The sequence below is a fragment of the Gymnogyps californianus genome, chromosome 4 (assembly GCF_018139145.2).
Source record: "Gymnogyps californianus isolate 813 chromosome 4, ASM1813914v2, whole genome shotgun sequence".
In the NCBI taxonomy this organism is placed as follows: Eukaryota; Metazoa; Chordata; class Aves; order Accipitriformes; family Cathartidae; genus Gymnogyps; species Gymnogyps californianus.
The window spans coordinates 34,255,953-34,283,902 of NC_059474.1; the positions used below are offsets into that span (position 1 = coordinate 34,255,953).

Here is a 27,950-nt window from a genome sequence, read left to right on the forward strand (position 1 = left end):
ACAGGATTTTATTTAAACAATATATTCTTGAAAGGAAAAAGAGATGCTGTCTACTTCCACCATCAGTATTCACTGCAGATGCGTTTAAGATTCACAGTGATTGTGGATCAGTGACACCTGCAATCAACTGCCCAGTAAATAATCACTGTGGCCCACAGCCCGCTCCTTGTGGTGCTGCCTCTTTCCCAGTATTTCTGGGAGTAGTTTTGGCAGTAGGCCACTTCCAAGTCCATGATGTTGCAATGGTTGTACATCAGGTTACTTACATTTCTGGGGAGGGACACGTAGCGTGGTACCTACAACCAGAACTACTTACGGCGCCCTAATCCCCAGTCCTAGACCAAATGGAGGAGCTCTGGGGAAAAATGAATTACATTTTTTTCTTTGATGGCACAGCCGACAGCTATGCTGCATTTTCATCCAAGAATTCCTCAGACTCTGGTCAGGAACATTTGCCAACAATCATCTATTTATTTCTAGCTTTTGGCCTTCTCCCCACAAATTCAGCGTTCACACTTCTGTCAGACCACGTAAGCATGCGCAATGCATCTTTTCCAACAATATAGGAACTCAAAATACGGCCTTTACTCTCTGTGGGAAAGGCAGCATAGCCCTCTTCTTTACAAAAATTGAGTCACAGAGCATATGGACGCACACTGCGATTCAAAAGCCTCTATGCTACATATACAATCAGTTTCATCTGCTTGATCATTTCTGCCATTGGTAAAAAGCTAGCCACACACTATGCCTACATGGCACTCTCTGATTGACAGGGTGTCTATTTTTATTTGAGAGCAATCAGGTTATACACAGAGTTCACTGGAAAAGCCACCTATTCTCTCTCAAGACCACTAAAAGCCAGGGAGCTTTCTCTCTGGACTACATCATTGTACAGTCCGTCTCCCAGGGCTTAAGCTATATGGCAAATAGCTTACTATTGGTAATTTATATACTTTTAATTTTTCTTGGAGCCATTCCCTTAATGCAAGCCAAATATTCAGAAGTGATACAGTTAATAAGATTTTATAACTCAGTTATTGATAAGTGAGGGAATTTTAATATAATTCTGGAGATGGATACTTAAATTAGAATCAAAGATCAGTTCTGCTAATTACAATTTCTTTTTGCAAGTGCTTTAATGCAGAGTCTCACTACAAACATGTTGATATTCCCAGCAATTGCTTACTTTGAAAGAATGCGTAGTTAATAGAAACTGACAGGACATAAAGATAACTTTCAGTCATTCCTGCTATGTGGTAAGTTTAAACTCAAAGTTTTGTACTAGAACTAGAAATAACATCTGTGAAAGCTTTAAAATGAAGCTATTGAACTTGATACTGCTAAAAAGGTCAAGCATTTGATCAGTTTACGTGACCATCTGACACTATTACATTTTGGTTAACAGTATTTCCTGAAATACAATAATCAGGTAAGTGATAGATATAGGGGAAAAGACAATTCTCTAGAAGATCATTTAAGTTCAAAAAACGCAGCTACTGAGGGGTTATTTGTACCTCTGAAAACTAAGGGGAAAATTCTCATTTGAAAATTTAATTTTACTAATTTTTTTCATTCAGCATAGACCTTGCTTTTATTTAATTTCTCAGCATTCTGTTATAACTTCTATCATCATTAAAATACAAAATCTTATGGAGCAGCTGGAATGACAGGAAGGTCTCCAAGGATTTGTCCATATGAGAAAGTTACAAGCACAACTGTCCCAATATAGTTGCACAAACCAGCTCTGCAGAGGGGGCATTTTGATTTCTCATTTAGTATCTCAACAGAAAAAGCTAAAGTGGGAGAAAAGGCACTCATTCCAAAAATAGATATTCATACAAGGAACTAGTGAGTTTTCCTATTCTTGTAAAATAGGTATTAAGTGAATAGTAGTTTTAACAGGTATAAAACAAACAAATTCTACTGCCTTAGAGGGAAAAGCCCTGTGGCAAAAATCTCTGTACTCGGTGGGATAGAGCTGGGTATGGAAAGCTTAAAAATGCCATCAGAGAAAGGTCTGGATTTTTGTTTGCTTTTCTAGAAATGAATGAGTTTCTAAAAAGCCCTCTGTTATATCATGAATGTGCCCAGCCCATGGAGATTTTCTTCTTTTGGTTCCATAAAATCTGTATGGGCTATATCCATATTCTTCTAAATTCTTTGAAAAATAAATGCTTTTATTGCTAACCTCAGCTACCCTTCCCCAATCAGCTATAACTTGTTTTCATGCTGAAAAGTCAATAGAGTGTTTAAACAATTATGATGTACTTAAATTCTTCGTGCTTCTTCCTCAAGACCAAGTGCCTATGAAATCAGACCAATATAAATTGCCGTTACTGACTAGACTTTATTGGTCTGTTCTTGTGCTCTTTTTAGACACATCATTATCTTGCATGAGCTTACAGTTTTGTACTATGTGTGCAGTTCAAATTGACAGCTAGGAGAAGCTCCGTAGAGACAATTCAAATTATTACCATAAAAATCCTCAACACTCTTACCAAGTAATCTTTATGATGTGGATTACAGAAGCTGTGGAGAGAGTAAGCAATTGTTCTGACTGAAGTAGTTCCTATGGAGATGTTGTCACTGAAAAGCTTCTTGGTAATCAGAGCAGACAGGGGTAACCATATTTTATATGAGATACAAGGAATGCATATTATACTATGGCCTTAAAAAAAGTCCCTGATGTTTTATTAAAAAAAATTAAAATCCAGCAAGCTTGCAAAATCAGTTTTTCCCCCTTGTAAAATAAGCGGCCTGCTAACACAAGAGCGCCATCCCCTTTTCTTATGAAGCACCTGCATTTTCATTTGTAATAGGGTTCTTGTGACTTGTCAACACTTTTTCCAGCATATGGATTATGCCACTTATCACTTGAACAGTGGGTCTGTTTTGAACATTGTTTTATGATGCCTGAATATTCTGGCCCAGTCCTCACCTGATGCAGTGTAGAATTGCTCCACAGATGTCCTACTCAGGATCTGGTAGGATGTGTTGCAAGACATGCATTTTCAATTACTTCTTCTTGTTCAATGCAGTTACGTATTTCTTAATGGTTCAATGTGTTAACCATATTTTACTTTTGAACTTCATCATCGTTCTCTTCTACCCTTAATGTCTTCTGCCCTGTCACTAACTTCAGGTTCCTTTCATCAACCCTGGAAGATTCAGTGGGTCAATTTCTTTTCCATTAAATAATCATCTCACTATTTCAATAGCATGTGGTTTTAGAGTAAACTTAATAGTATTCATTACTGAAAGATGACATTAGTTTGATGCTTAATTATAGCTCTCAGGCGATCCTTTAAAAATAACGTAATAAAAACATCAGCAAAATGCCTTCAATAAAAAATAACTATAAAACATTTTACTCTTGTTTTCAATTTGACCCTATCATCAAAGATGCAGAAGAAAGTGGACCAGCTGGTTGTCACTTGCAGTATCTATCTGCTTTCACTTTTGCTCTCCTGTATGGAAAGAGTAGTGAAACAAGGTTTAGATTAAGACCAAATATGATTACACTTGGGTGTTTTATCTGCCTCAAAGCATTAAGGAAGCGTTGAAAGACGTTTTTCTTAAACTGTACTTCAAAACACACCTAAAAACCTAACAACAGTTTGGATTTGTTAATTAACTTTGTTTTCTTAAGGAGCTAGAACTGCAACGTCTAAAGTTAACCTTGTCTTTCCCTTCAAATCATCATGAATTGTGTTTTGTCCACTCTGAGGAATGGAATTCAGATTCAGTGTGATTTGAAACTGACATTCAACCTGTGATGGCCCAGGAGTGTTCTCACTTCACTATCAGAAATAGTCTTCTGCATTCCACCCACTGAATTAATGCCAATATTTATACTGCATACCGATACAAAATGTTTTAAAAATTCAAGACAGTTTCTATAGTCTCAGCTCAGGGGGAAAAAGAAATAAGTTTATTCCCACTAGGTAACACGAAGACTGTTCTTAATAAATGCTATTTCTTTTTAAAATGCAGCTTTCACCTCTCCAAAATGTTCTGGTGCTGTAGGTATTGAAAATGTTAAAAATTAGCTTAATTTTTGTGATTAAAAAGATTCATCCCTCAACTCCTCTGTACTAAAACTGAACCACTGAGTTAAAGATTTCCAAAAGAATTCATTTCTACGTAAATCCAAACCTGCCAACTTCAGGTAAAGAAGTAAAAATTCAGAACAAAAAAAAGCAGCCAACCCCAGAACTCAGGCAGAACACTGACCAGAGAGGAAATGCTCAGCACCCCACCCCCCTGAAATCTAGCTCTCTTTTGTACCCCAGGTTTACTGTAATTCCATCCCCAGCAGTTTTTAAATAAGTACATTATTTCTTGTACTCTGAAGTACCTGTCAAGCAGCATTTCATGAAAAGTGCCTTCTTTCCTGGCTTTTCTAAGGGCTTTTGTATCTTCTTTGCTTATTTTAAGCTTTTTGTCTTGAAAACTTTGGAATTTCTTTCTGTAAGGGAGGGGGAAAAAAAAATGTAAAAAAGTAACTTCTTTAAAGTTTTGTGTTTCAATAAAACAACAGCTGTGATAAGAATCTCAACTTCTGTTACACAGTAGATAACTGGCCTAATAAAATCCAGCAAACTGTCACAGTATCAAATATTGCACTAAGACTTCTGTAGGTGAAAACTATTCAGGTTTTTTTCAGCAGTCTAATTGGGAATAAGCCCCTACATAATTAGCATGATGTGGTTACAAGTTCTAAAGAGCCCCTTCTTCAACTACTAGCATGACGAGTCAGGGAGTATTGCGTGTAGGTGGCAAGATGCTGGTAGTGGGGGAGCTGCAGGGGTGGCTTCTGTGAGAAAAGGCCAGTGGCTGCCCTGTGCTGGACATAGCTGGCTCCATAATGGATCCACCTCTGTGGAAAACATATTTAAGAAAGGGCAAAATGCCACACAGGCAGAGGAGAAGGGAGGAAAAAAAAAAAAGTGCAAAATGGCAGTGTGAACATCAAGGACAGAGAAGGAGAGGGAGGAGGTGCTTCAGGCGCTGGAGTGGATATTCCTTTCCAGCCCGTGGAGAGGACCACGCCAGAGCAGGGGAAAAGTAGAAGAGGAAAGGAGTGGCAGAGAGAAGCCACTATGTATTGACCCAGACGCCCATCCTGCTTGGGGGAGCAGGTAGAGGAGTCTAGAGTGAAGCTGAGCTTGGGAGATGGGGGAAGGAAAGGTGTTGTTTTTAATTTTTGTCTTTGTTTCTCACTACCCAAATCTACTTTAATGGGCAATAAATTTAATTAATTTTCCACAAGTTGAGTCTGTTTTGCCTACGACAGTAACTGGTACGCAATCTCCCTGTCTTCATCTCAACCCATGAGCTTTCTCATCCTATTTTCTTCCCTTGTCCTCCTGAGGGGAAAGCGAGTGAAAGGCTGGGTGGGAGTCTGGCCCTTCCATCAAAAGCGGCCCCAAAGAGAAGTGAAAAAAGGTACTTGAGCCTGTTAACAGCTCTAAACTACGTACACATAATTGATTTCACACTGTTTAACATTTCCTTTGTCTTCTTGTGGAACATCATCTTTCTTCTTGGCTTCTCTTTCAGCACAAGTACGAATCTAGTCATTGAGAGGGAAAAAAACCAAAACAAAACAGAAAACACCTATATTTTTAAAACCAGAAGTTACAGGTTAAAGACCACAACGTATCCTTCATAACAGAATGAGAGTCACAGTGGCTTTTTAAGTTCACAGCTTTCAAACTGGTTAATTCTCAACGGGTCACAACTGCAATAAAAACAAGAGCTGCCTGAAGTATGGGAAATACTAAGTGTAATCCTTGATACTACTGTAAGACATAATCGCCTTCATCTCAAAGAAGCACCATTATAGTTCTTAGTTTTAGCAGGGGTAAAATGCCTTTTTCAGAGACTGACTTGAAAATATTATTGCTCTGACTAGTAGACGCGTATCTCTATTTGGAGGCACACATATTTTCCCCATCCAGATGAAGTCAAAATAGTCTTTTTACATTCTCGAACTTAAAAGATCTCCCCTTCTGCATCATTCTGGTAAACCCTTCTCTGTCCCTTCTTCAGTCATAGTTGATCTCTACCGTACCACATTGTTTAGAACTATCTGGAATATCACATAGACTGTCTTGCCCCTCAACATCTTGCCCTTTGGTAGTGGTAAAATATCTTCCAATCTCTACTGGAAATATCTCAGTTTATGCAGCCCTGGAGCTCATTTACCTTTCTTGTGGCCAAATCACTTGACAGCTTATAGAAAGCTATTATAATTATATTAACAATAAATTGTAGCACACAGACACCTGGTTGTTTGAATATCCATGCCAATCCTGTATTAATTGTAGAAGTTATAGATTACCTTTATCATTTCTTCTTCCCCTGCAGTTTTGCTTTTGGCTTCTATGTCTCCCTCTTCATTACATCTAATAAAACGGCTATTTGCTGCTAGTAATGCCATTTTCTTCTGCAGAAATAATATCACATATTGTTAGTATAAAGAGTTTGTCTATAATCCTTGAATTATAACATTTATCCTCTACAATACACCAAAACACTCTGTAAATGTGTTTTATTCTTTTATATATGGACACTTTAATAGCTAGTCAGCAGACCTGCTGGCTCCTTCATTCTTAAGATGCTTATAGCTGCCAAAATGCAGTAACTTGAAGTATTTTAAGAACTTCCAATTATAGTAAATGCATTGCAGTTGGGAAAACAGAAGATTAAAAGTTACAATATGGAAGAGACTGCAAAAGGCTTTTACTCCACAGACAAAGAACATCAATATAGATAAACTCAAAATACAGTCAAATGCTAGGAACATCAAATGAATGATTCCAAACAGCTTACGTCTTGGAAGACAGGTTCCCATTGCTCTCTTGATCCTATTGCATCTGAACGCCCAACAACAAGTCCATCTGAATTTATACCAAGGTATTTGCCATAACCAGACTTCAGAGCAATCCTCAAAGAGAAAGTGCAGGAAAACAATAAAGAATGTTTTTAATTGAAGCAATTCACAATATCGAGCACATCACCAACACGTTATTAGTAGACAATGTATTTCAAGAGAATATCAAAACATGTATTCACACCAGAACCAAAGATAACAAGTGTCAAAACTTGTAACATTGTTACAGTAATTACCTTGTATCAGACAACTTCACTGCTGTAAACTGTTCAGGAGGACTAGGGCCTTCATCATCTGAGGAATGAATTTTCCATTATTTAGGTATAAAGTATTAAACATATCATATTTTAGCCTGTTAATACTGCAGTTTCAAAAAGAATTAAACACCAGCCATTGCTAAATACTATGGAAAGCTGCAATACTTTATTTCTTTAAAAATTCCTTTTTTGAATATTCACTTTTAAAAAAAGCAATGTAGGTGCTCATTTATGTTCATATATTTAGAGTGCTTAAAACAAGACACAAAATAAACACAATCCTTGTGTAAAGAAATCTACAGTTGAGAATGTTTTGTAATTCTCCGGGTGGCTTTGAAAACCTTAATCTCCTTGTAATGTTATTTTTTCCATAACAAAAAGTATTACAGTTCAGCTATGGTAACACAACTCAGTATCCTAAAAGCTACTAGCCTCTTCATCCCTCAAAACCAAAATGAGATAATATTGCCATCGTTGCTTTGATGTCACCCTGGAGGTGAAACACACTGTCAGGGTTTTGGAACAGTCCTTGTCTGATTGATGGCTCTCAAATTCAAAGTAAGGACAAGCTAATTATCCCACCATGTTAGTAGCCCACTTGTGCAGCAACAAAACAAGTATATTAAGATGAAGATGCAGCAATAAGCCTTGAAACTCATCTGCCTTGAGTTTCACTCTTCAACTGACACCATAAAGATTTTATAGGATTTAATAAAAGTTATACTGCTTTTTATCCAGTAAGTGGTATGGCCTTTAACAGGTGATCATCTCCAATGCAGTTCAATTTATTGTACACATAAAACAGCAAGAAACTAGATAAGTGAAACTGATTGGTAGTCATTAGGTTTAAGTCCTCTGCATGCTACGGCTAGGATTATTGCATTATTTGTAATAAACTACTTTTAGCTGTAAAACTGCTTGCCTTTAAGTGTTGCTAATTTTATGCTTTTATGCCTTTCATTACTAAAACTGCTTATTTCCAAATTTCCTGAAACAAACCTTTATGTGGTGCTCCAAGCGTAAACAAGCCATTGTCGAGGGCATGGATGTAAGCTCCTTTATCCATTTCTATAGCTATAGTTCCTGTAATTTCACCGAAATTACTGATAGCCCACCAGTTTCCTAAAATAGAAAACCATGACAGTTAATAGAGTAATTACAACTCTGATTACAGTAGTTCAAGAGATGATATTTCTGCATCTTCTCTGAGATTTGAAATTCTAAAGACACAGTTGCTATCTCAAGATCTTTGTGCATTAGTTTACAGTACAGAGCCAATTTAATGGCGTTGCTGCTGAATCAGGAAGTCCTGCTGTTCTACCCACCCTGCCACCCCTCACTACAGGCTCCTGCGCTTCATTCCTTCTTTGTGTTAGTCCATAGAGCAAGTTGATCCATTCAGCTGATGCAGCAAAGATACACCTTGCAAGGAAGGTATTTCTTTTTTCCCTCTGGACCAGCCTCCTGCAGTTTTGGGGTCATATCAAAGTATTCGATTCTCCAACTTAACAGAAGCAGATAAACTATCTCATCTTGCTGTTAAATTACTTCATGTGAACAGTAATTGTTAGACTTCAGTTGTTCAAGCCAATCTGTGTTTGAATGTTTGAGCCCCACGGAATTCTACCAAAGCTAAAGGTAGCCCTACCCACGCGCATGAATTAGTATTATGACGTTTATATTTTTTAAACGGTAAAATTTTCTCCTGGTATATTGCCTTACAAATATTTTCTACCTGATTAAGATAATAACTATTTTTAATTAATCTGAATATGATGTCTTTTTTCCACATGGTAAATTTGGCAAGTCAATCTGCCTCGATCAGAAATAATCTTCCCCTATCCTTATACAACATATGGAGCTAATTGTGAGCCCTGACTGTACAGGACAAGACAGATCCATGTATGAATTTTTCAAATCTCTCCTACTTTTTTGAAACCTGGCTAAACTAAAGAATATAAACCATCTGTAACATTGTTCTAGTGTAAGACACAACAGCCCATTTTCTCATATATCATAATTTGTTTTAACACAGGAAACAAGAATGACTTCCCCTTCCCCTTGCACTGCTTTAGCTTATGCCTATATACACATAATAGAAAATGACATTTATCTGGTAATGTGCACTGTGCTACAGTATACATCTGTGTCTCTCATGACTTTGTGGTTATTTTTTAGCTGGTTTTGTTTGTGAAGTGAACTGTGATCAATCCAGGACATGACAGCGCTGAAGGGCAACAGTCTGTCAAGTTACCGCTCATGACCATACATACTGTGATCCTTCTATTTTATGAAAAAAAGTAAAGTTATATTTTGCTACTGGTTAATGTTTGTGTCTTCAGTTTCAATTAACAGTAGCAAATTTATAATGTGAACACATCACAGCAGTCAAGCAAGTATGTCAAATTAAAAATAAACAAACAAACTAACCAAGACTCTTTCCCTTTTGAAAGGATCAAACTAAAGAACCCAGTCAGAAAGTAACTAGTGGCAGAGTAAGAACAGAAAGCACAGGTGATCCAACCACTAATTTTCAAAGTAATAGTAACAGAAGACGTAGGTTATTTACACAGAAATGCACTCATTAAATAACAGCATTACAGTGCTAAAAAAGCTCCTCCTCCTGAAGCAAATACCACTGAGGGAAAAAAAAAGAAAAAAAAAGAAAAAGAGAGATCCAAGCTGATAAGTAGCTTGAGATTATTTAAGAACATACTTTAGCTAAAAAGGTAAGTGGAAAATCCATCCCATTGGTGTCAGTTGTTCCATTTGGAGTCTAGGAAGATCCCAACATAGAAATAGCATGTTGTGAGAAATAGTTATAAATCTCTACAGGGACTACACTCAGTTTACAAAGTTCTACAACAATCTCTGCAGCTTCTGCTATCCCCTACAGTTTCCACACTGTCACGTAATTCCTGGAAAGCAGCTCACCAACAATATCAAGTTGCTCTGCTGCATCCTCTTCCCTTTTCCTTTTCTTCTCCTTGTGCTTTTTCTTGCTGCAAAGGGAGATGCAAAGAAATAAGAACAAGCCTCCGACCCGGCCCTTCCACAGCGAGCTCTCTCATACGGCCTCGCTCCCAAGCCCTATAGGAGCGGGTCACTGCCACCAGCCGGAAGCAAGGGGCTGACAACCCGAAAACCCTTGCCCTGGCCGGCGTGCCCAGGCACCCCCGCAGCCGGAGGGACGGCACGGCCTGGCCTCACCCCAGTCCAGACTCCGACGCGACCCCAACGCACCGGGGGGAAGCCCAGCTGGAGGGCCTGGCCCAAGGCACGGCCGAACTGGCGGCACGGCGGCCGCAGCGGCCGGGGCAGGGAGGGAGGGAGGGAGGGAGGGAGGGAGGGAGGGAGGGAGGGAGGGATAGAGGCCGGGGCAGGGAGGCCGGGGCAGCCCGCTCCTCACCTTTTCTCTTTCGCCCCTTTGAGGACGAGCTTGGTAGATTTAACACAGGAATACTCCGCCATGTCGGGCTACGGTAAGCACGGAAGGACACACCCGGCTACCCACCGCCGAACGGACGGAAGCCCTGAAGCGACAACCTTCGGCCGCCCTCGTTCCTCTATTTGCTGAGCATGCGCCCACTGCCGGCCTGTGGGGCCCGCGGGGCCGCGGGCGCTGCGCGAGCGCATGCGCTGTGGGCAGGGGCGACCGCGATAGCGTAGGATTCGCGGTCGCTGGTGGGACGTAGTGGGCTCTGGACCCAGAATTTGAGGGGAAAAATAAAACAAGAAGAGTTTAAAATTACGTTTAAGAGCATGTCCCCCTGCACTTTCCCCTTCTAAGTCTGGCTTGGCTCCACCAGTTGCTCCAGCGCCTTGCAGGACTGCAGACCCCTGGGGCTAAGGAATGAAGAGCCTACAGCATCCTCTCTGGCATAGGTGGCAACCTATGCATGTGTGTGTTTAAAAGCATATCTAATGGACACACAGCAGAGCCCTTGGATGTGTACCTTCTGCCAAGGGCAGCAGGTTTTGCCTGGGTGGCTAAGTGGCGGTGGCGAGGGCGGCGTTACATGGGGGCCGGGCACCAGGCCGTACTGATGCAGGAACAAAAGCTTCAAGGGAAGCTCATGAAGACAAGTTGGGGAAGTGAAGCTTGGAAGTCAACCGAGTACACCAAATGGGGGCAAAATAAGGTTTATTACAATTTTTCCCGTCCTGTTAGCCACTTGGTATTCCACAGAGTAAAATCTAACTCAGGCTTTCCCCTAGGGGTATAACCACCTTTCTCTCACACAGTTAACTTACCACCTTCTCAACAGGTACCAGTACTCCTCCTTCTTTGGGAAATGGCCTTACTGGACCGTGTGTGATTAGACTGCCAATTAAAGCAGTAATTTGTAATTTGTGTTTGGTCTTCTAGCCTGTTGTTTCTACTTCACACTAATGGAAGGGGTTTTGTGCTCAAAAGGTTGTCTGCTGATTATATTAGCTGGTCAAATGAAAGATACCATCCCTATCAAATCTTGTCTTACGTGTACACATACAGAGATGCTTGCATTGGATTGCTTCCTTTTTTTATTTCATTATCTATCTATGCTTGCAAGTTCTCAGCACCTCAAAGGTATCTTCTACAAGGAAGAAATGAGAGTCTTATACGTGGTTATGTGAAGGCCTTTAAAATCACTGAAATCATGGCCAGGTGATAAAACTCTGCATGTGTAATGTCCCAAGGAATGACCCTGGAGTCTGTGGATGAATGCAGGTGTGTTCCACAGATACTTTGGATCCAGGACTCTGCCACTTCTCAACAAAATGCTCTCAATTTCTATCTACATGCCTAACGTGACTAACCCCATATTATTATCTGTGAAGCTGGAGTGATTACACCTGCCATGTAAAATGAAAGCAACAGTAATGGACTTTCAGGAGTTTTTGGCAGATCCTCCATTTTGGAGCTTTGGGGAGAAGGCGGTTGGGAGGAGGCATGGGCTTGTCAGCAAAAGCAATATTTGAATCAAGCTGCTGGTCTGTGTAAATTCAGAATACTTTTTTTGTGTCTCTGGCATGCTACTTTCCTGCCAGTGTCTTCATCTGTTGCAGTTTGTCAGTGAAAGACAGTCGTCTCCTTGATCAGTGTTTGGGAAGTGGATACTTGAAGCAGCGTGTTGCTGTAGTAGACAGTATGTGACTTTATTGATTTATTGACTTGCCAGTCCCAGGAACTTGCATCTTGCAATTAGTTCTTCCAGTAGAAGCTGAAAAAATAGGCAGTACAGAAAGCTGCAGGCAATGATGGACAGCTTGCTGACCACTTCTGATCTCCGCATGGAGTTGTGATCAGGGAAGTATTGCGTTAGCAGTCTTGTATCCAGTCAGGTTGTGAAGGTCCTGCACATCTTAGTGTATGTGAAGGACCAGAGAAGATCCAGATTTCCGAGTATAAGATCAAGATACCTAGCCAGACTACTAGCAATCCATCTGTTGATTTCAACCTCACCCTCAAGTACATTCTGTTTTCTGTTTCCACATTTCTAGAGATTATTGCCAGACTTCTTCTAGAAACGTTTTGATACTGTCTTAGAATTTTCCAACCAATAATGGAATGGTTGTTCCTTAGTTTGCTTCCTTGTTTTTGGTGGTAGATCCAAGGGCTTGTTCCCTGTTAAAACATTTTAGTCAACATATTCATATTTTGTTCTACATTCTCATGTCTCCAGCCCTTTAGAAATTAATTCAAGCTAACCTCAGCATCAAGCAATTTTAGCAAATATAGTTATAATTGTATTTGACTCTCATTTTATCATTAAATACTTTTTTGCTGGTTCTAAACAGATATGTCTATAAGGCAGAAATTTTAGTAAAGGGAATATGAAAAATGAGAGAGCAATTACATAGGAATTAGAAGAAAGCACCGAGGAAATGAGTGAAGCAAAAAGAATGTCTGTCAGCATGCTGATCACTCAGCTTCACCCTTGCATGCTAAGTTGTCCTCCAGTGTTTTTTTGGTTATTTTAGGGTTTTATTTTGATTTCTTTTTAGGCTTTGATTCTATGGAGAGCAAATCTACAGGGGTTCTTTACTGTTTTCTTAACTCTAACTTTAGAACTTTATTTGTGATAGATCTTAGTTTTTGACTGCTTAACTGTGCAGCCTTAGCATTTGTGGGATATTTGTATACTCTTGTCAAAGTGGGCCAATGTACATTGATACACCATTACCAGCACTTCAAAGTGTACGAGCACTTGCCTGAGAGGGAGGATGGGAGAGAAAAAGGTAGTATTTTAGTATGTTATGAAACAAAGATGCCTTGACCACTTTTGGTTAAGAATATAAAGCATTTTCTAAGAGACGTAATAACTTTGAAGTTATTAAGAATTATCCAAGTTAAATTGTTGTTTTTTCTTGTTAACTTTTAAAAAACAAAAGCAAGTAAAAACAGTTTATATTTTAAAATACATATATTTATATCATATGATGGAAGTGCACAGGCTTTATATTTTGCTGTTTGTCCACCAGATGTTGCTATAGCCACAAAAATAAATGCAGATTAAGAAATTTGAAAAAAATTAGTAGTTTTATTTTCATTACAGATCACCCTTACATACTGTGATCCTGGAAAGAATTACACACATGCTTACATTTTTGCATTGGAAATAGTCCCAATGAGTTCAATTAAGCAACTCATTCTGTGTGAAGTTAAGCATGTTTGTAAGCTTTCTTAGGATGGGGCTATATCAATTATGTTTGCTATTTTCTTTATTTGCTATTTTGTTTTCCCCATTATGAAGAGAAAGAGGGAAAGACAGAAGGACAGAGACCATACATTTCTAATTTTAAAAGAAATGTAGACTTTTTTCAGGCTCCCATAGTGTAAAATATATGTTCTTGTTAATGAATATAATTTTATTTAAAATTCACATAGTTTAGGTTTCTTCTTTAATTTAGTGACTCCAGCAAGAAACAGGCATCACTACAGTATATACAGAAGACAGTAAAACCTTTTCCCGCAGGGCAAAGTGATGCCATCAATCAGAAAACTGTATCTAAAATGGTACCACTTTAGAAAAGCTATTTAAACTCTAATTTGCTAGTTAGTATTTTTGAAATTAAAGCATTTCCAAAATGTGCTGGCTATGATTGTTTAAAAAAATATAACAGTTCATTTTGTTTATGGCAATGGAAATAAATGGAGCCTTTGTTTGCAAATGTAGAAAACAAATCACTTTTTTAATGACTGGATTTTTCTGCCAGCTTGGAACTTGCCGCATGTGCATTTTATTTTGAATGCCTGAAGAGTGAAATCATTTGCCGTCTCTCATGCAGATGGGGCAGATTGGCTGAGGTGTCATTTGCAAAATGTGCACTTTCATCATTCAAGTTTGAAGGGGATCATTACAAATAACGTTTCCTATAGACACTCAGGATTGATGAAAGTGGAGAGCTGAGACTGAGTGTCCATGAATATAGCCTAGTGTCATAAGAGCCTCGACCAAAACTCGGGTGCTGGAGTTTTCTTCTGTCTTGTTTATTTATGTTAGGAAATATAAAAATACCTCCCCAAACCAGAGAAACTTGAATTAGCTCTCTTGATAGCAGAGTTGACAGATAGTTTGTATGCTTTTTTTTGCTTTCATTTATAAGTATGGGGCCCTTGTGAAATATCTAAGCTGCTGACTGATGTAACAGCCAAGATTGATATAGTTTTGTTTACTCATTTACAGAAGGAGTGAAATCTGATGTGAGTTAGAACCAGAGCAACTATATTTTAATTTTTCCCCAGTGGGACAAAGTACATACACTGGAATGTTGCCGTGGTTTCTCATAATGTTCAGCAGCAGTTGTGTGAGAGTGTTGAAGCATCCCCAGGTCATACTGGTGCATACCACAGTGACATGACAGATGTAAATAAAAAGCTAATTTGATTCTTGGCATTTTTATTACTGCATGCTGAAAATGCTTTTATTATAACTTCTAAATTTTAGATGTGACCTGAAATTACCTTTTTTAAAACCTAAAATGTTAGTGTTATATTTTTAGCACAGGTAAGTAAATATTCTCAAAATGGCATTTCTACTACTCAGCTTATGGTATAGTAGTTAGAGTATTTAGAAAATAGGAAGGGTTTCTCAGCCTGTCAGGGGCAGGATGGAGCCCCAGCTCAGACCCCCCAGTCCTCAGCATCCCTAGTTCAGAGACCCTGTGTTGGTTGTGGCTTCTCCGCTGCTTCTGCCTTGCCTGATCACCCCCTCACTTTCCTCCACTGTCACTCTAAAGTTATTGTGGCTAAGTTTTTGTAGCTGGCCAGACCTTCTCAATATCTCTTTCTCCAGATACTGAGACCCTGCTCTACAGTTTAGCAGTAGGGAACAGAGCACACACCAAAATCCCTTTCTGTTGGACACTGAAGGAATGCAAGAGAAATGAAAAGGCAACTGGGAATGTACAGTGGTCTCATGCAGGTGCCAACTCTGTATGGTGTTTACTTGGGCTCAGGCCTTCTGGTTTCTGCTTGTCATCCCAAATGTCGTATCATGTGTACCTCTTCATATTATGTTATTCTTTTCCACTAATTGTTCTGATTTTTATCCTGATGTACTAAGGAAATTTTTTGTATTCATATGAACACGTTTGTCTCTCTGCCTATTAGTCTGTTTCTTTATCAGTATTTTTTTAACTGGCTAGTTTTGTTCCAATTTAACAGAGAGGTGGAGGTCACAAAAATAATTGAACTCTGGTGAGTTCTGAAACTGTTGTTAGGTAAGTAGGAAAAAGACCTGTAACTTCCCTGATGGAGAGAAGGGTTGCAATATGAACTCCCATCTTACTAGAGATGAGAGAGAACCCTCATGCAGAAAGGAGTCTGTGAGGAAAAACTCCTAGTAAATCATAGGACACTAATGAGTGAAAAATCAAACTGCATTACTTCCAGTGCTTAAGAAACAACCTATTGCTATATGCTGTAATTTCAGTTTTTATGGGATAGAAATTTGATTCTATAAGTTGAGTGTATTTGATGTTTTTTGATGTTTCCTGACAAATAGCTAGCATGTTTGATGCAAATGTAGTTGAAAACCCCTTCCCTTATTCACTGGTACTGTATGGCAAATGTGGACTCAACTATAAATTAAACACGACAGGATTTTTGTGGCAAGTTACCTGCTTTGTGCTATGTGTTCATACGCAGACTTTTCCCTCTCTGGGACACACTTTTTCCTTGTCTCCAGTGAGCCTCGTTTCCCTTGTTATATGTGGTTGAGTTTGTTTATCTCATTAGGAAAGCCACAGGATCCATGGGGAAAGATTTGCCATTTCATGTATATGTAGCACTGTTGTGGTTGTTCTTTGTTAGCCTATAATCAAGTTTAATTTAAATACAGTTTCTAACTCATGCTTTTTTTTTAATTGAGTGTTTCAAAAAAGGTTTCTTCCTTTTTGTATTTCTTCCGTGACTTAGTAAGAAATAAACAGGTGGTTTTGCATGGTCTAGGAAGGGTGTACTCACCTTCACAGCATTCCTTCTGAGAAGTGCCTTACCGAGGATAAGCTCCCCCACCCCCCCCGCAAGAGTATGTGACTTCCCTTTGGGCTATATATTTTTCTTACTTCATGTCCTCTGAGACTACATGGGTGTCCTTTATAATTTCAATGAGATATGAATTGCCAGGACTTAAAAGGAGGATGAATCCGTGGCAGGGTGTTCGTTTTCAGTGCTGCTGTCCTCCTGACCATAAAACTGTACACTTTTTCTTTGTAAATTATGTTTCCTCTCCCCCAGGATTGCCATATAATTTCTTTCTGCATTTTTTTTTTCTAACAGGACTGGAGCATTTACCCGCTATGATTGTTTTCATTGCCCATTTGAATTTGAAGAGCAGTTCTAAGTGATTTTCCTCTCTTATCCTCCGTAGCTCCTGATTCTGTATAATTTGTCCTGAATGCAGATGCTCTTCCACAAAAAGGCAATTTTTCCTAATGCAGTGGCAGTGAATGTCTTGTAAAAAATGCTTTTGTATGGACTTAGCAATTGTGGAGGTGGAAGGGAGACCTGTAGAGTATTGCATATAGAATAGGTATAGTCTAGGCAAAGATAGAAAAAGTTTTTTGCTCTGGAGGGAATTCTGAGCTGTTCATTATCCCTGTCCACTCACTTCCTTGTAAATGTGTAAAATGTAAGTGACGGTGATTCCACTTGTGGGTTTTTTTTCCATTCTTGGGCCAAATATAAAAGAGAAATAAATACACTTAACTCCTGCTCATTTGTGAGGGCCTGACTCAGACTGTCCTACTTGTTTTTTCATCCAGAGAGCCTCCAAATGATGACAATATTTATTAGATTTTTAGGCAGTCAAAGAGATGAAAGGCAAATGTAGAACTTCCTGATCTTTGCCTTAATCAGGACTATTATCAGTATCTCATTGTACTTTTGTTTTTAATTTTGCTCATTGCATATCTAGTAAGTCTGGTTTGCCCAGCTTTTTGTGTTATGCTTTCTAAAAGCAGCACAAGCAGAACAAAACAGGTTCTGAGTTTACGATTATCCCCTCCTTCTTGACATTAGGAAATAAAGTTTCTAACCCATAGCACAGTATATGGAAACTGCTTTGAAATATGGCAGCCAGAGATGGCAGCATTCACCATCCTAATGCAGCTTGACTTTTTTTTTTTAAAGCTTCAGTGACTTGAATGAATGAATGATGTCAGATTTTTAGCTTCCACTGAAAAAATACAATGCAATCCAGAATTCCTGTCCCTCATGGTTATAAAGAAGAGACATAAAACCTGATTGTAAGGGTTTAAAAATTTGAAAGGTGGAACAAAAGAAGACCACATCTATTGTTTTTTAAAATACTGCTTTTAAAACCATTGTTGTGAGTTTTTTAGCCTGACTAATGATTGTTGAGTGCTTTGAGTTGGCAACATCTGTTGGCTTGTGTTGTGTCACAGCAGGTAAGTGAGTGGGAGTTGAAACTGCTGATCTTCCCATATTCTGATCCTGAGAGAACAGGAGAGGGAACATTTCAGTATGTATCACCTGCTTTCAGGCTGTTTTCCTCACAACATACCCTCAGTGTACGTCAATGCTTTTCTTACAGTCTAGGTGCAGCATGAGCTATTTTTTCCCAATTAATCTTTATTTTGCCGAAGGGGTCTCTCCTGCTCCTGAAAATCCCAAATCTAATTTGCCAAAGATAAAAACAGTCTTTTTGCTGTCACAGCTTCATGAAACTATGTTGTGACAAGGCATGATCTGGTTTAGATCTTAAAATGTGAAGTCTGTGAGACTGGCAAAGGTGTTTCAGCGCATCCCAGAATACTGGCTGGCTGGAGCGAAGTCCTAGGGAATAATCCAGGCAGCATTTCTGGCATGTGCAATAGATGGGGTGTAATTTATACAATTAACTTCTTAATGGAGCACTGAGCCATATCCATGCTGTTCTTTGGCCTGTTTGGGGGGTGGACTCCCTAGGGGTGTGTATGAGGATCTGCTGTAACCGGTCCAGAGCACTAGACCTGAAATCCTCCCAGACCTGCTTCAGGTGTTTAGTCCTGTGGAGGGTAGGAATCATTCTCAGATCTGGTTACATTGGGCTCCAGGGGAATAATTCAGCATTGGTAAGATCCATTGTTGCCTTTGTCTTTGTTGCAGATGACCAGGTTCTAGCTCAGGTTTCATTACTGCCTGAGGTGTCCAGAATTGCCATATCTAGGAAGTACAAAATATCTAGCTCTGCTAGACCCATGAATGGGACATGCATTTTTCTCCAGTATCCAGTGGAAAGCCACAAGTAGTCTAGTTAAAAGAAATACCATACTGCCCAGGGCCCTCAGCAGTAGCAATGGGCAATCTATGGATCTATGGTCAGATACGTAGGCTATGCACACCATAGCCATGCACCTCATTTTCCCCTGGAGACAGAGAGATTCCCTCTGTTCTGAGCAAGGCAAACAGTCTGTCCCAGCAAGTGCAGAGGTCCCCTCACCCAGGGATCAGATGCAAGAGGATGGCAAGTACAGCTGGCTGAAGTTAGAGTGAAAAAAGAAGAGAGCAATGATTTTGGTTGGGTTTTTTTTTTTCCCCGAATGGCATGAAATTCAGGGAACAGGTTCATGTTGTTTAAGTAGAGCAGTTTTTTTAGTGTAAAAATAATTTTGGTAGTCCTGTGGTGTGAGGCAAGAAGTGAGCCCTGCAAGCCAGGCCACTCTTAATAGTCCGGTGCTCCTCTGCTGCACTGAGACATTATAAAGAAGAGAGGATGTTTATGTGTAGGTCAGGCTTCTTCTCAGGGGCTGACAGTGTGTATAGGACAGCCCTTCTTGGTAGCAGTGTATAATAGTCAAGGTTCACAACCACATAATATTTTCAGATATTGTTTGAAACACTGTTCACAGTAGTTTACTGCAGCAGTCTGGAAAGCTTCAGCGTCAGTTCAGACTTACTGTACTCCTATGTCATGCTTGGGTTATGGCCTGAGACAGATTACTCACAGGAAGACAACAAACATAAACACTGACCACATTGTGACCTGACTGTTAAAGGCAATGAGAAACAAAAGCACTCTGTGGAATCAACATAAGTCCAAGGCAATACAGTTATTAAAAATCAAGGGTTTGTAGCAGTGTAATACCCAGCTTACCCGTACCCACACATGCAAATAGAGCATTCATCCACCGAATGACAGTGGCAACTCTAAAAAGGGAAGAATGGAAAGAGAGCTGTCAGGCTCCTGGATGCTATGTGAAACCCCCTTCCTTGCTTTACCTAGCAAATATCTCACCCCTCTGACCTGAAGGTGCCAGGTCTTTTCTCCCTCTGCTTCTTGGGGTGTGAGTGCTGATAAAAGATGCTAAGAATATTTGCACGTGCCACCTCTTGTTTCCTCTCCTGCATGTGGAGGCATGTGACAAGACTCCCCAGACTTGGTGCCAGTGATAAGCATTTTTGAAAGAACATCTAAAAAGCAGTTATGGCTTCAAATGTGATGCTAGACTGAGAAGCAGTCATCCATTTGATCAGTTCTGCTCTCTCCAGCAGGTAGATACGTATTAAGACTGGATATCAAATGTACATTGTCTGTGTTGATCCTGGGTTTGTCTGTATCAGATTTACTGCCACGACTACAACTTCTAACAGGTTGACTGCTTGAGTGTTTACCAGCTTTTGCACCTTACTCTGCTCTCTTCTGAAGTTGGTGAACTTCAGGGTAAATTAAGCCTTGGGACCAGTGATACCCTCACAGAGGGGCATGTCAGTGTGGGAGGGCAAGTCAGAGGAAAGTCATCTGGAGATAATGTTTTCCTAAAGGTTACCTGTGAGTCCCTTGCTAGTGGAAAGAGGAAGAGCAGCTGGAGGCATGTGTTTTTTCAAATGCCTCCTTTGATGTTGCAGAGTAAAACAGAGTGCTTGTTTTATCTGGATGCATAATACTATCTTATGCCTCCACAAAGTCTCTCCCTGCAGAGAGGCTAGGGAATAATCCTGGCTGGGTTGGTGACATGGTTTTGGCTACTGCTGGGGTTGTGGTCTGCTCTTGGCATGAGAAATACAATGTAGCCATCCTCCTGGGTGATGTCTGAAGGGTCAGATCCTTGCGGTCTCCTGTTTCTTCCTCCTTCTGAAGGGTAGTAAGATTCCCTACACAGGCTGTATGCTGTACGGTGCCGTCATTCATCCCTGAAGCATGCTCAACCCACAGAAGTTTTGCCTTTTATCTCTTCCCATCTCCCATAAAAGAGCTACAGACATCTCTCTATTTTATTTTTTGACATTAATTTGGCATGGCTTTTAAATCTATTACAATCCTGAGAACTGAATCAGGCAGTTTCCTCAATTGTGTGCCACTTTTTGGAGACTATGATGTGTCCATCTGGCTCAGAGACAGATCCCTCGTGCTGGGATCATGCAGTGCGTCAGGCTATTGTCTCATAACTGTTGAATGGTATTGTGAGTTTCTTTTTGAGAGGTTGCATACTTTGCATGTGCCATAGGATGTGATGGACAGGTGGGGATGGAAGCAGAGTGTCAAAGTGGATCTACACCCAGCTCCATCTTGTGAGGAAGGTATTGGCAGACTTTAAATGCTGAAGTCAGTGAGCAGGTGGGGAATGGAGTCATAAGAATACTAATGAAGGTACGTTTATGGGGCTGTTCAGGTTCCAGTGAAATACTGGTAATTTAACTAGAACATTACATGGAAAGGATTCAGCCCTTTAGTCATACCAGTAAAAATGACGTGGATTTTGAGGCAAAACCTTTCAACCTAAAATAGAAACAAGGAAAAGGACAGTATGTAGTTGGGTTAGTATTGCTCATATTTATGCATTGCAGCTAGCAGCATAGAAGTCCTCATGGACTTTTCTCTTAAAGAGAAGTTGTAAAGGCAAAGAAGTGTTTTCTGAAATGTTTTGAAAGTTCATGCAGAAGACTCGTTTGCCTACTGTGTAGCTAACTTTCTAGCTCTATAATTTTATGCATCACATCATGATTAAACAGGTTAATGCAGACCTATGAATCAGCCCTATTTGTCTTTTCCTTTATTTCATTGACTGCGCAGAGGGGGTCTGTATTCTGGAAAGTTCAGATCGAAAACCTATTCTGTAGCCTAATTGGAACCCAGCCCTCTGGTAAGCACTCAGTATTTGCCACAGGTGGTGTCTGCAGCTGATAGTGGGCTGATTGGTTTGTAGTTCCTAGCATCTTCCCTTACCTCCCTTAGAAGACCAATAAGGGCACTATTCTGTTTTTCCAGTGTTCTGCAAAGCAAAACAATGAATGTTGAATCAATAAAATAATCCACAGTTTAACTGCTCTAAGGCAAAAAAAAAGCAATTTAAAACTATAAATTATTTATTTTTCTTAAAGCATTTTAGTGGCATCATCTTTTTGTGTTTTACTTGAAATATCATTTGGGCCCACTTTATGGGAAATGCTTTATTTGAAGCTTTTTTCAGACTGTTAAATTAATAGATTAGTTTTAGTAGTGAGCCAGTTGGAGTTAATCAATTGAGAACAACTATACAGAGGTTCTCTAAGCTAGGCTGGATTTGAAGGGTTTAATTTTAATCATAGTCTGAGCGCTACAGCTGCTTCATGTTTGTTTAGTAATAGAGTTGATGAACAGCTAATTTGAAAGGAAAGCTCAGGCACAGGTGTGAAATTCCTCATGAGTATAAGAGAACTGGCCCTGAATGTAGGAAGATGGTGTTGAACATATTGCTCTACAGTAAGTCAAAGAGTTTTGTTTTAAATATTTCTGAACTAGCACACTTGACATAAATCCCTTGACCCAAACATCCTTCACCTGTTTATCATACCACTTACATGATCATCCAGTATGTCAGAGATCAGGATTTGATACCCTGCTCTGTCTGGTTTTGAATCTGTCTTCTGGTTCCAGGATCTGAGGCCTAGTGACAACAGTGCTCTCAGTAGGGCTTTCATTTTTTCCATATGATGTTATTATAGTTTTCTTAGAAAAACTAGTATCAATTTGATTTGAGGAGCACCAGTTACTACTGTCCATTCTATATATAGAGAGAGGATGCAGGGGTGTGAATCTTCACCAGGGCTAGTTGCCTCCACGGACCTTGGGGGAGGGAGGATGTGACTTCAGAAGAAAGGCAGAATTGAAAACATGTGCTCTGGCATTTCCTACTCACCAGGTTATGAGCTCTGTGGGTAAACTGTTTAGTCCTAGTAAATACTACTCTTAGGTTAGTAAAGGTTCTGATTTGTGATCCCTGTCATACTTGTTGTGATTACCCTAGTGCTCCTCTAGCAGTTACTGCGAGTCATAGTTCACAGATGAGAATATTGACTTTAACAACCATCTCCTTAACGTTATGTGAGCATACAGGCTACTGAGTTGTGGAAGCCAAGGAGATAACACATGATTTGCTCTGTTCCCTATGCTAAAAGATTGGTAAGCTCTGGTAAAGGTAGCTGTGGCAGATGAAGGGGCTGCCGCTCACAAATATTGCTGTCAGCGTTGACCACTTCTGCAGTTAGGCCTTGGGTGCTTTCCACGGGGCAGAATTCCCTAGGAAGGCAGGATGTGTGAGACAGGTGTTGTAACACAATTGCTATTGCAATGTAGGAGTTCTTCTGTGCAGCCAGTCCCAAAGCTCCAATTTACAGCAGGCTAACATGGAGGAAAGAGCAGGATGAAATTCAAGAAAATGTCAGGAGAAGTTTAAAATAGTCCTGGCAGATTTTGACCAGGGTATATGTATAAAAAACAGAGCTGGTTCTCTAGTTCTGAAGTCTAGGGACAAACTCATGTAGGTAAAGTATTCTCCATATTCACACAGAAAGCGGGACAATATCTTAAAACTTCAGTTATTTTAATGACCTCTGCATTTTCTTGATAAGATCATAAGCAGAAATACTGTGCATTGCTATTCTAGTAAGAATTTCCATGTGCTCCAAAAAGATGGGCCCAGTCTTGGAGGTTCAAAACAATCACCAGACTGTGTGGATAATAAATCAGTTCTCTGGCTTTTTTGAATTAATTAAAAAATGAAGTTCTTAAAATAGTTTATTATTAGTGAGGAATGTTACTGGCATTTCTGTTAGGTAATTAGATGTTAGTATCCATCTTATTACAGATGGTATGCAAGATGAAGGTATACAGAGATATACGGATATTTTGAGACTATGCAAGTCAGTGACAAGGTGAGGAGTGGATGTAAAAAATCTTGATTTTAGTCTTCTGTTGAAATAATGAGATTCACTGTATTTCCCAGTGCAAAGTCATGCAAGTTTGGAGTTCACCAGACATTAATATTAACTGTGTTTGAGATGAAGATGAATGAGGAGAGACATACTTTTTCAATTATAGGAACCTGGGTTGCTGCTGCTGCTAATTGATTTGGTTAAAAAATACTTGCCTGCCTGTAAGAGCAGCTTCTGTGATTTGAAACAACATGTTTAGATACTTTTCTAGCTGTGGGTTAACAAGGTGAATCATGGATTCCACAGTGCATTCATATTGTCCAACACTGATAGAAGAGGGAAAAAAATAATCGTTTTTTTCCAGCTCTCTTGATATTTCTGGTTGTTATGGTTATTGTGCTGGCACAGAATTGATTTCATTTCACAGAATTTCTTTCGTTTTACGAAAATGGAGAAACTGATTTTGCTGACATTTTAGTTTCACAATGCCTGCCTTTCTTAGAGAAAACCACTGTGTTGTGAAAGGCATTGGATGCAGTAGTAAGAATAACATCCTGTGCCTGGAAGGCATTGTGAGCCACCAGAATCAATCCAAGAACCTTATCAAGTACAAGTAAACAATAAAATGAAACCCATTTATCTGAACGGGCAGTACAAAGGTACGATATGAGGAATGCTCACTTAACCCTGTCAAAGCCAGCACAGGAGCAGGAGAAAGTTTTGGGTTTTTTCCCTCCCAGTTTCTCTTGTATTCTGTATGACGCTAGGCTTGCAGGGAGGGAAGGAGTGTGTGCATGTGTGTATCTCTATGCACAGAGGCACTGTAGGTGAACGTAGAAACCATCTTCTGCTTCAAATAGAAAAATCAAAACTTGGTTTTTAATTAAGGTTTAGAGAATTAATGCACCAACATGAAAAAAATGGTTGTTTTTCACGTGATTTCTGACTACTAGTATAAAAATCAAAAAACAGTCTTTGATGCTGTCTTAAATAACCCTGTCTGTATGATTTGCTTTACAATAAGAAAGACTAGATGGACCCTGTGTATTTTTGAAAGAATACCTGAAAAGCAGCTATGGCTTCAAATGTGATGCTAGATTGAGAGGCAGTCATCCATTTGATCAGTTCTGCTCTCTCCAGCAGGTAGATACATATTAAAACTGTGTATCAAATGTACATTGTCTGTGTTGATCCTGGGTTTGTCTGTATCAGACTTACTGCCGTGACTAAAACTTCTAACAGGTTGACTGCCTGAGTATTTACCTGCTTTTGCTCGTCACTGCTCTCCTCTGTTGCTGAACTTGAGAGTAAATTAAGTTTAAGTTAGTTTGGATATGACTTGCAGTGACTGTGCTTTTGCAAAGCCCCAAACATACTGATAGGTTTTTAGATGCAGCACAGATGCTTTTCACTATGCTGTTGGTAGAGTAGGTGTTTGGCTAGAGACTCTAGGGTCTGGAAATTTTTTAAACTATGACTAATACTAGTAAACAACATTAATAAAAATGAATTTTATAGTATCTTTTATTAGTACTTGCATTCCAGGATGTTTTTGCTGCCCGATGGCACTGGAACAATAAGACATTGTGTTATTTTAACTTATTTTCATTGAGAAAAAGGGCATTGTGGTCCTGGACAACCTGCTCTAGCTGGCCCTGCTTGAGCATGGGGTTTGGACTCAAGGGGCTGGATCTCAAGAGATCCCTTCAGACCTAAACCATTCTGTGACTATAAAATAGGAGGTCAGAGAAAGTAACTATGGATTAAGTGATCATTAGTAAATTTAGTTTAAAATCAATGGAAGAATAATAGTGGGTTTTTCAATTTCAAACAGAAAATACAGAGTATATTCAGCTATCCTGAAGAGCTCAGGAACTTGAATATGGAGAACGCTTGTAAATTGCTGAATGTATTGGGAAAATTTATCCCGACTAAGAGGAAAAACTTAGACATTTAGCTGGATGAATAAACACCTTGGAGAGAATTGAGAAATTAAGGGGAAGAAGATGAAGACTTATACAGGTGAAGATAAAGGATCCTGTAGGTCTAGCACCCCAGAACTAACCGTATGCTTTCTCAATAAAAATAGTGACATTGGGGTGAGAGGCATAATGGAAGGAGAGCATGTAAATTGCAGAGCCTGTAAACAGGCTAGAAATTCAAGTTGTTAGTATACTCAAGTGGGATTGATGAGATAATTTCCAACTCAGAATTCTCAGAACTGTTGTAGCTTCAGCAGCAAATATTTTAAACAAAGCAAAGGGGTGTTCCAGAGGCCAGCAGAGTTAAAAATGAAGAAGTATTTGAGAAGCAGGCAAAAGTCATCACGAAAACTGCAGGTCAATAAAACTGTCCACAATTGCCTTCAAGCCTACAGACAGAAATGCAATTTAAAGACGTGGATTAAAATGGGATTAAAATGCTACAGTGGTTTTTGAAAGGTAGATTGCACAAAATTAATGTTACTATTTTCTTTGATTTGGTACCAGATTTTCTAAACGAAGGTGATATATCAGATCTCATCTATTTGGATTTCATTACAGAATTTGATATAGTAACACCTAATAAATGATGGCTTAAATTAGAGAAGGAAGTGGTTAACTTGAAAAGTGGTGCTAATGTAAAAAAAGAAAGGAAAAAAAAAAGATAAATTCCCAGTCTATCAATCAAAATATATCCAGGTAATATAGGAACGGATGAATTACACTGTGGAGTTCCTGAAGAGGCCTTACCTGAAACACTGTCTGCATTTCTGGTCACTCATATTCAATAAAGAGAAAATGAAAATTGAACAAGTGCAAAGAATTGCTATTAGAATAATGAGGAAAATGGAGGACATATAAGAAGAAAGTGAAAGAGCTTGGCTTGTTTAGCTTAGCAAAATGAAGGCTGAAAGGGGGATTTTATAGTTTTCTATGAATATATCAGGTGGTAAGCAGAAAAGAAGAATTATAAAAGGTAAAGTTATGATGAGAGTAGGTGGTGATAAGGTGGACAGTAATAAATGTAAGTGGAAATTAGAAGAACAACTAGCTGCTTTTAGGATGGAGTTTGGCAAGTTTCTAAAAGGCATTCCTGGTGGGACACCCATGGTATCAAGGGAATGAACTTAATGACCCTGGGTAAGTTTTTCCCCATTTGTGTTCACATATATGATTCTGATGAGAATTTTGACAGAGAAATATCTCATTCTGTTTTCCAAATCAGTACCGGAAGACAGGTAGGCTGTTGGGCATTACAGGTTTGTTCTATCATTTTCACAGTTTAATCAGCAATATCATTTTGATCTGGTAACGTCTACATGTATGATTTTGAATACGCTATAACATTTGACTTCTTCAGAAAGCAAAATAGGTATAGAAGAAATTTAATTGTCCCAGCTCTAGTAGTTATTATTTAAAATGACGTATCTTAGTGTAATAAATTTTGACTAGACAATGGGAAGATGAGAAGAGATTTTCTGGTTTTGTTTCTTGGTTATAACCAAGTCATAAACACTTGGAATGGGGATTTGGTACAAATAAAACACCTTCTAAAATTTTTGATGCAGATGAGAAAAATAGTATATATCCATAGATCATCTGTATCCAATTACAGAAATTACTTAAAGATTTGGATGAAATTTCAGATGCTCGCTATTTTGTCCCCTCAAAGTAAGCAGTAAATGTAACAAACATGTTCGATGATGATGCAGCTGTGTGTAGCATATGTATAATTATAGGTAAAGCTACATGGGAGAAAATGTTTGTCAAATGATGTAAATCAAGGTAAATGCTGAGTATGTTCCAAATACAAGTATCTAATGAATGGAAGAATATGGTGTGTCTAAGGAACATGCAATAAGTACCATTTTGGGGGTTAATCTCTACTGCTAATAGGAAAAGAAGGATCCACGATGGTAAAGTGTCCCAAGAAACCCAATCTGTAAAAGTACTTAAGGACTTGTGGCAGGTTGACCTTGGGTGACTGCGAGATGCCCACCCAGCTGCTCTTTCACTCCACCTTCTCAACAGGACAGGGGAAGAAAATAAGATGGAAAAGCTTGTGGGTTGAGATAAAAACAGGGAGATCACTTACCCATTACTATTATGGACAAAACAGACTTGACTTGGAGAAAGTTAATTTAATTTATTGCCAATTAAAAATAGAATGGGATGGTGAGAAACAAAGGCAA

General features: G+C 39.2%; 1 protein-coding gene across 1 annotated transcript; it reads right to left on the reverse strand.

Moving 5' to 3' along the window:
- Nucleotides 1–398: 398 nt before the first annotated feature.
- Nucleotides 399–10,650, reverse strand: FRG1 (FSHD region gene 1). The gene is made up of 9 exons (XM_050896314.1): nt 10,565–10,650; nt 10,090–10,157; nt 8,155–8,277; nt 7,135–7,192; nt 6,838–6,952; nt 6,347–6,451; nt 5,484–5,575; nt 4,358–4,468; nt 399–3,467 (listed from the first exon to the last, which is right to left on the reverse strand). The coding sequence occupies exons 1-9, from the start codon at nt 10,624–10,626 to the stop codon at nt 3,431–3,433; spliced, it is 771 nt and encodes a 256-aa protein (XP_050752271.1). The 5' UTR covers nt 10,627–10,650; the 3' UTR covers nt 399–3,430.
- Nucleotides 10,651–27,950: the final 17,300 nt, after the last annotated feature.

What these genes read in the sequence shown, in the direction of transcription:
- FRG1 (XM_050896314.1), bottom strand. Translation starts at nt 10,626, where the DNA reads ATGGCGGAGTATTCCTGTGTTAAATCTACCAAGCTCGTCCTCAAAGGG. An exon ending in AAAGGGGCGAAAGAGAAAAG is followed by an intron (nt 10,158 to 10,564) that starts GTGAGGAGCGGG and finishes CTCCCTTTGCAG; the next exon opens with CAAGAAAAAGCACAAGGAGA. An exon ending in GGGAACCTGTCTTCCAAGAC is followed by an intron (nt 6,452 to 6,837) that starts GTAAGCTGTTTG and finishes TTATTTCTGCAG; the next exon opens with AAGAAAATGGCATTACTAGC.